The sequence below is a fragment of the Cynocephalus volans genome, chromosome 12 (genome assembly GCF_027409185.1).
Source record: "Cynocephalus volans isolate mCynVol1 chromosome 12, mCynVol1.pri, whole genome shotgun sequence".
Classification (NCBI taxonomy): domain Eukaryota; kingdom Metazoa; phylum Chordata; class Mammalia; order Dermoptera; family Cynocephalidae; genus Cynocephalus; species Cynocephalus volans.
In genome coordinates, this window is record NC_084471.1 from 763,366 (window position 1) to 770,983 (window position 7,618).

General features: G+C 59.3%; 1 protein-coding gene across 7 annotated transcripts in view; it reads left to right on the forward strand.

The window, feature by feature from the left end:
- The window catches only part of PLXNB2 (plexin B2), a 31,061-nt gene extending 25,518 nt beyond the window's left edge, over positions 1 to 5,543 (forward strand). For 6 of the 7 annotated variants that reach the window (XM_063074735.1, XM_063074737.1, XM_063074738.1 and 3 more), the window contains 14 exons: positions 8 to 189; positions 534 to 600; positions 861 to 1,007; positions 1,672 to 1,828; positions 2,010 to 2,110; positions 2,194 to 2,278; positions 2,503 to 2,657; positions 2,732 to 2,892; positions 2,968 to 3,115; positions 3,677 to 3,741; positions 3,899 to 3,974; positions 4,531 to 4,605; positions 4,683 to 4,819; positions 4,906 to 5,543. In XM_063074735.1, coding sequence (XP_062930805.1) covers positions 8 to 189; positions 534 to 600; positions 861 to 1,007; positions 1,672 to 1,828; positions 2,010 to 2,110; positions 2,194 to 2,278; positions 2,503 to 2,657; positions 2,732 to 2,892; positions 2,968 to 3,115; positions 3,677 to 3,741; positions 3,899 to 3,974; positions 4,531 to 4,605; positions 4,683 to 4,787 — 1,524 coding nt within the window. In that variant the 3' untranslated portion in view covers positions 4,788 to 4,819; positions 4,906 to 5,543. Of the gene's footprint in view, positions 1 to 7; positions 190 to 533; positions 601 to 860; positions 1,008 to 1,671; positions 1,829 to 2,009; positions 2,111 to 2,193; positions 2,279 to 2,502; positions 2,658 to 2,731; positions 2,893 to 2,967; positions 3,116 to 3,676; positions 3,742 to 3,898; positions 3,975 to 4,530; positions 4,606 to 4,682; positions 4,820 to 4,902 lie in introns of all 7 variants that reach the window. The other variant, XM_063074736.1, reaches the window with a different exon arrangement.
- Positions 5,544 to 7,618: the final 2,075 nt, after the last annotated feature.

A 7,618-nucleotide genomic window follows, 5' to 3' on the forward strand; every position in this document is an offset into this window, starting at 1 on the left:
CCCACAGTTCATCCACACGCTGGAGAACCAGCGAGAGTTCTCGGCTCGCGCCAAGGTCTACTTTGCGTCGCTGCTGACTGTGGCGCTGCACGGCAAGCTTGAGTACTACACAGACATCATGCGCACTCTCTTCCTGGAGCTCATGGAGCAGTACGTGGTGGCCAAGAACCCCAAGCTGATGCTGCGCAGGTGCGTGGGGGGCGGACAGGGCGGAGCCGGCAGGGGCCAGCCTGCGCAGTTGGGTAGAGAGAAGGGGACAGCCGAGGGGTGGGCTGGCGTCCCTGGAGGCAGAAACCAACCCAGATTCCACCCCTCGCCGCCCTCCGCATTAGCTCTCGCTGGAAGACGGGGGCTGATGCTGCCTCATGCCCAGTGGGCGCCAGTGATGGCAGGCTACACATGTGCATCCTGACGGGACCCAGGGCTGGGGAGAGGAGACTAGGCGGGCGTGAACGTGGTCAGGTGTTTGAAGAGCTAGCTGGGCCTCAGGGGCACTAGGGGTCCCTTGGTACAAGGCCTGTCTGCATTCCCAGGTCTGAGACCGTGGTGGAGAGGATGCTGTCCAATTGGATGTCTATCTGCCTGTACCAGTACCTCAAGGTTGGTTCCACTCCAGCCTAGCCGGAGGTGGGGGGTGGGGCCAAGTGGTACTATTCCCTCCAAATGGCTAGCTGCCTTCATAGCACCTTAAGCTGGGCCCAGCCCCACTTAGACAGGTTTGCTTTTTGCCCCTGGGCATGGTCAATCCCACTACGCCTCAGGTCTAGGGGGCCTCACAGGCACAAAGTCCCCTGACGCCACCCATGGCCCCAGACTCGCTCCCAACCCTCCCACCCACTCACCACCCTGTATTGCTGCAGGACAGTGCTGGTGAGCCCTTGTACAAACTCTTCAAGGCCATCAAACATCAGGTAGAAAAAGGGCCAGTGGACGCCGTGCAGAAGAAGGCCAAGTACACTCTCAACGACACAGGACTGCTGGGGGATGACGTTGAATACGCGCCCCTGGTGAGCTCCTCAAGGGCCCGGGGCTGCAGGGGCACCTCGCAGGCTGAGCTAAGGAGCTTGCACCCTACTCGTCTGTGGATGGGACCCACGCGGGGCCAGTCACCTCCTTTATCAATTCAGAGTAGGGTGTTTTCTCTGTGCTGGGCCCGCGCCTGGTGGCTGACACACACACTGTGCTCAGGGAGGGGCTGGGGACCCCTGTAAGGTCCTGACTCTGAGCTAGAGGTTTCCTGGACACCCCAGTCTGCTGCTGGGCTTGCAGAGGGCCCAGCATACCGATCGTGTTGGGTGGTGAGTTTATGTGCACATGTGAGAGGCGTATGCCCTGGTACAGACCTTGAGAGGGTGTGTGCCTTATTCATGTACATGGTGTGAGATTGTGTGCATGGTCTGTGCACATGTGGTCCCGTGACGTTGTGTGATAACGGGTGAGTGAGCTGTCCTGTGAGCCATCCCCCCTCTGTCCTGCTGAGCCCAGGGGGGGAGGGTAAAGCCGGCTCATTCTGGGTGTCTCAAGGGCTCAGACCCAGGCCAGCCTGGCACTTACACCTGAGGGCAGCTGTGGGGGGCGAGGCTGGTGGGGCAGAGATTGGCCCCCCTTTTGGGGTGGGTAGAAGTGAGGGCCCCTCCCCTGCTGGCTCTTCATTCCATGTCCCCCTGGCAGACTGTGAGCGTGATTGTCCAGGATGAAGGGGTCGACGCCATCCCGGTCAAGGTCCTCAACTGCGACACCATCTCCCAGGTGAAGGAGAAGATCATCGACCAGGTGTACCGCACGCAGTCCTGCTCCTGCTGGCCCAAGCCTGACAGTGTGGTCCTTGGTGAGTGTGGTCAGAGCCCACCTGGACATGGGTGCCCACGTGCCCCACTTTTTGCCCTGTGGAGGGACCCTGCCCCGATGGCTTCCACATCCAGGGTTGGGGATGGGCAGTGAGAGGGACCCCGGTACAGGGCAGCTTGTGGCCCGGGAAGTTCCTGGAGCTGGGCTATGTCCTCCCACAGAGTGGCGTCCTGGGTCCACAGCCCAGATTCTGTCTGACCTGGACCTGACCTCTCAGCGGGAAGGCCGGTGGAAGCGCATCAACACGCTGATGCACTACAACGTGAGTGTGCAGGCGAGTGGGGCGGGGCTCCAAGCCCCAGCACGGTGGGGGGCATGGCCTGCCCTCATGACCCTATTCCTTAGGTCCGGGATGGAGCCACCCTCATCCTGTCCAAGGTGGGGGTCTCCCAGCAGCCTGAGGACAGCCAGCAGGACCTGCCTGGGGAGCGTGAGTCCCTGCCCTTGATCCCCGTTCCCTTCCAGCTCCTGGACGTCAGTCTGGACCGCATCCGCTTCCGGGCACACGCACTGCCATCTGCCCTCTGTTGCTACCTAGGGGAAGTGCCAATCCCAGCGGGGAACCCAGACCCCCAGACACCCGAGTTTCAGTCCTCGCCCTGTCCGTGGACTTCGGGCCTGGGCAGGGGTCCGTCAGCACCCCACTCCCCACAGGCCATGCCCTCCTGGAGGAAGAAAACCGTGTATGGCACCTGGTGCGGCCGGCAGATGAGGTGGACGAGGGAAAGTCCAAGCGGGGCAGCATGAAGGAGAAGGAGCGGACCAAGGCCATCACCGAGATCTACCTGACGCGGCTGCTCTCGGTCAAGGTGGGCCGCGTGGGCTGCGGTGGTGCATCGGGGCACCAGGCCCCAGGGTCACACTGAGTTCCACTCCCCTGCAGGGCACATTGCAGCAGTTTGTGGACAACTTCTTCCAGAGCGTGCTGGCGCCTGGGCACGCGGTGCCACCGGCCGTCAAGTACTTCTTTGACTTCCTGGACGAGCAGGCAGAGAAGCACGACATCAGGGACGAGGACACCATCCACATCTGGAAGACGAACAGGTGAGGGCTTCTCACTGCCACCGGCCCTGCCCCCTGTTCTCAGCAGCATCCTCAACCCCTGTTGCTCTGCCTCAGTTTACCGCTCCGGTTCTGGGTGAACATTCTCAAGAACCCCCATTTCATCTTTGATGTGCACGTCCACGAGGTGGTGGATGCCTCCCTGTCGGTCATCGCGCAGACCTTCATGGACGCCTGCACACGCACGGAGCACAAACTGAGCCGCGTGAGTCGGGGCGGCGGGCCACAGCGGCTGTGGGCAGGTCTGCCGCAGAGAGCTAGGGCAGTCACCCACGGGGCACAGAGGGGCCTAGACTGCATGGTGTCCTTGGGGGCAGATGGTTGGCCAGTAGGAGCCTGGGGGGTGAGTTTGGGATGTGCCAAGAGCTGCGGACAAAGGCTGATCTCCAGGGGTTGGAACGGAATAGGGTGGGAGGGGAGGCAAGGGGAGTGACCCACGCTCCCCAGGCAGGCCCTGCCGGCTGTCCTCAGGCTGCTGTTAGACCCCCACCTAGGACAGGACGACTGAGGCTGAGGGGCTGTTCTGCCCGCCCACCAGGTGGGGAAGAGGGCTCAGGGCAGAGCCTAGAAGGAGATCCCAGGGACCCTGTCCCCCTTCTCCTCCCATGTCACTTCCCCCCACCTTACATAGGCAGAAAAACTGAGTTTTATTTTAGTACAAGTTATCAAGTTAAAAAATACAGTTGTCTTGATGTGAACGTTGGGAATTTGGGCAGGGGTGGCTGGTCCCCTTGGCCTGGGCGTCACTGGGCTGCATCCTCCACAGGACTCACCCAGCAACAAACTGCTGTACGCCAAGGAGATCTCCACCTACAAGAAGATGGTGGAGGAGTGAGTGCCGCCATACCCCAGCCCCCAGCGGTGTCCCTGAGGGCTGTTCGGGCCTGGGATTGGGAGGAGGGCCATGGTGGGCCTCTGGTTCCCTCTGCCTAGCTCACCCCTTCCCCTACCCCATACAACCCCCCATGTGACCATCCCACTCCCGCAGTTACTACAAGGGGATCCGGCAGATGGTGCAGGTCAGCGACCAGGACATGAACACACACCTGGCTGAGATTTCCCGGGTAAGGGGGACATGCTACTGACCCTCTCCGGGCTGAGCCAAGGCTCCTACCCCTCTCCCACTGCCCCTGTGCCAAGCCACACACTGAACTGCAAGACAGGGGTGAAATTGTGCCCACAAGGAGAGAAAAAGAAGGGGTGGGGCCAGGAGAGGGCACATTTGTCAGATGGGCTGGCACACGGGTATGGCTCTGAGTCACATGAGGAGGTGGTCCATGCATGTGACTGAGTCGGGGGGAGTGTGGAGGTGTGAGCGGCTCTGTACCAGCCCTGCCTGTAGTGTCTGCTGTACCGGCTATGTCTGGACAAGCATCTCACTGGGAGGGACAGAGGTGATTCTATGTGCACATCTCTGCTGCTGTCCGTGGTCATCGGTGTGTCTGGGGCTACACAGTGTGAGGGTGTGGTCCCCTGTGCCTGCTGGGCTGGGACGCCACTGCGGACCATCACATTGCAGCCTGCCACTACACTGTCCTGGGGGTCCCACACTGTCCCTGCCTGCCCTGGGGGGTCCCACAGCACCTTCCTCATCCTGGGTCTCACTGTCATCCCCCCTAGTCACACACGGATTCCCTGAACACCCTCGTGGCACTGCACCAGCTTTACCAGTACACACAGAAGTACTACGATGAGGTAGGGCCCAGGTCTTCCCAGGGAGGGGGCACTCAGGCAGCCCCTAGTGGGTCTGGTCTGACGGGTCGCACCTTCAGATCATCAACGCATTGGAGGAGGACCCCGCTGCCCAGAAGATGCAGCTGGCCTTCCGCCTGCAGCAGATCGCGGCTGCACTTGAGAACAAGGTCACCGACCTTTGACCTCCAACCTCCAGCCCTGCCTCGGGGCACAGGTGCGTAATGTCCATGTGGGGCAGCGTGCGGCCCCTTGGGATGACGCTGAAGTGGCCGTGGCTGAGACCTTCTCTCTTCCCAGCAGAGGACGAGCCCCAGGCATCAGGGGTGGGTGAGCGGTGGGGGACTCCCACCCCAGCATTGTAGACGATAGCGTCTTTCTCCTGAGCAATACTGCCCGGGCCCCCACCCCAGCACCAGCTCCCTCCTGTGGAACCAGCATCGGGTGTTCTCTGTGTCAAGTCTCGAGTGACTCGCAAACGTGCCTTATGACGATGCCACGCTGGGCCGCGGGGCAGCTGAACCTCAGCCCCCCAACCCCGCCCCGTACCAGCAGCTGCCTCAGATACCCTGGGTTTGGCCTCTGGGCGGGGTCTGAGTGCCTGTGGCCCCCGGGGCAAGCTCCTGGACTGTGTCTGTCTGTCCCTGTGGGATGGAAGTAGAGAAAAACGGTACGAAGGCTTCCTGACCTCACTGGGCCTCCCCAGGGGCGTTGGCGCTACAAGTGGACTCAGGGGCCACAGGGTCCCACCTCAAAGGTCATGCTAGACGTCAGACGTCAGGGCCCAGGCAGCCAGAGGGGATCCAGCAGACGGGATCCTGATCACGGCCTGTCAGACAGGCTGCCTTGGAGGCCCTGCCCAGGCCTAAGGGGCTGGGAGCAGCTCCACCAAGACCACCCCACCCCTTTTTGTAAATCTTATTAATTGTAAATCAAATACAGCTGTCTTTTTCACTGCTGGTTGGCTGGGTTCCTCCTGGGGCTATCGATCTGTCCCTGCTCATGCTGCTGGAGGGGAAGGAGGATGCAGTCTAGCGAGAAGCAGGAATTGGACCGGATCTGGTGCCATCTGGTGGCCTCAGCGGCCTCCCACCTCCCCTTTCTCTTGGGCTGGGCTGCTAGGAACCATGGAGGCAGGGGGGCCGCAGGGCGTGAGTCCCCTGTCTTTACCTTGTGCTCTCAGGACCTGTTTCCTGCTTTCTAAGACAGCCGCGGGGCCATGAGGCAAGCTGCTTCTCAGCCCCATGCGCTGCTCCAGGATGACTCAGGGTCCATGTACCTGAGAGTGAGGGACACGTTTGCTGATGGTGGGGGAGTGGGTTGCCCAGGAATATGGCACTGGGAAGAGGGGCGTTGCTCCCAATTCCCAGGACACAGGGCAGAAGCCATTAGAAGTGCTTGTGCGCAGGTGTAACTGTGGCATGCTACCCTCAGGCACAGGCGGCACCAGCGCATTGGCCCCTTTCATTCAACATGTTTCTACTGAGTGCCTCCTCCATGCCAGGCACTGTCCTGGGCACTAGGGACACAGTGGCAAACAGGACAGACTGGGCTTGCCCACAGGGAGCTTCCTCTGTGCTCCAGGAACACCAACCCAAGCAGAGGGGGCTTGGTGCTCCATAACAAGGAAGTGGGGTGGCCCAGCTTCAGATAGGGCTGGACCCAAATGCTCAGGTCTCTGGTTCCATTTGTCTGAGCTGTTTCCTGACATGCATCGACTCATCCTCAGGCAGCCCCAGCCTGTGTCTCCCTTGCTGGGGTACGTCTTTATGGCTGCAGGGTCTCGGATGGATGAGGGCAGCTCCATTCAAGCCCCATGAAAAAGGATTGTTGTCTGCCCCAAGGAAGGGTACAAGGCAGACAACTAGCATCCCCTGCCCCAGGATCCCCCGAAATGACACTGTTGCTATGGCTCAACACTGGGCTCCTCCCTTACCAGAGACCTGGCTGGTCAGGAAATTTGAACAAGGTGCTGCTAAGTCAAAGCAAGGGGATGGGGGGACAGTCCAGGTGTGCTGAGCTGGGGGTCCCTGGGGCAGGGGGCTGGGAACCTGGAGGCCTGGCTTCCAGACTGGACCCCTGCACACCTCTGTTGCTTTGCCTCCCACGGATTTGTCACCCCTTTCCCCCTGGGTGAAGGAGCCGCCAAAGATTACTCAAAGCCCACCTCTTCTGAGTAGTGAGAAACCCCAGAAAGGGGTTAATATCCCTGAACTTCCTCAAGTGTGAGGCATTTCTTCCATTTGGAAAATTAACCACGATTTGGGGTTCTCTTCCCGCATTTATTCTCTAGACCAGGAAGTTACAGGAAGAGACATAGGTGGGGTTTTGCTAAGTACCGTTTAACAAGTTTTACAATAGAAGCTGGTAACATTCAGTAAAAACAAGTCAGATGAGACTCCCTTAGACAATTAAGTGATCCACTAACAAAGGCTTGATTTAGCAAACATTCCTTCTCCCTCCAGCAGCTTCCCAGTATCTTTACATGTCAATCAGTAACCTGTCTGTCATTGAACCAGTAACCTTGCAGTGTTACAAGTCTTTATCTTACAACAAAGACTCAATAGCCTGGGGAAAAATTTCCTGTCCTGTGCAAGGTCAATATTTGAAACTGCAAGGCTTTGGAACACCAGGCCCCGTGAAGTGCATTTGCTTTATGAATCCTCTACACACCTCCTCTGCCCCCGTTCCAAGCCCCATAAAATGTTACGGAACCGAGGCCACATCCTGCTTGCTTGTTACTAGCAAGGACAAATTGTGCCCTAAACCAGCCCCTCACCCCACCACCACCTGGCCCCTGTGTGGCTGGCCGCAGCCAGATTTATTTATTTATTTATTTTAAAAAAGATGACCGGTAAGGGGATCTTAACCCTTGACTTGGTGTTGTCAGCACCACGCTCTCCCAAGTGAGCTAACTGGCCATCCCTATATAGGGATCCGAACCCGTGGCCTTGGTGTTATCAGCACCACACTCTCCCGAGTGAGCCATGGGCCGGCCCCAGATTTATCTTTTAGG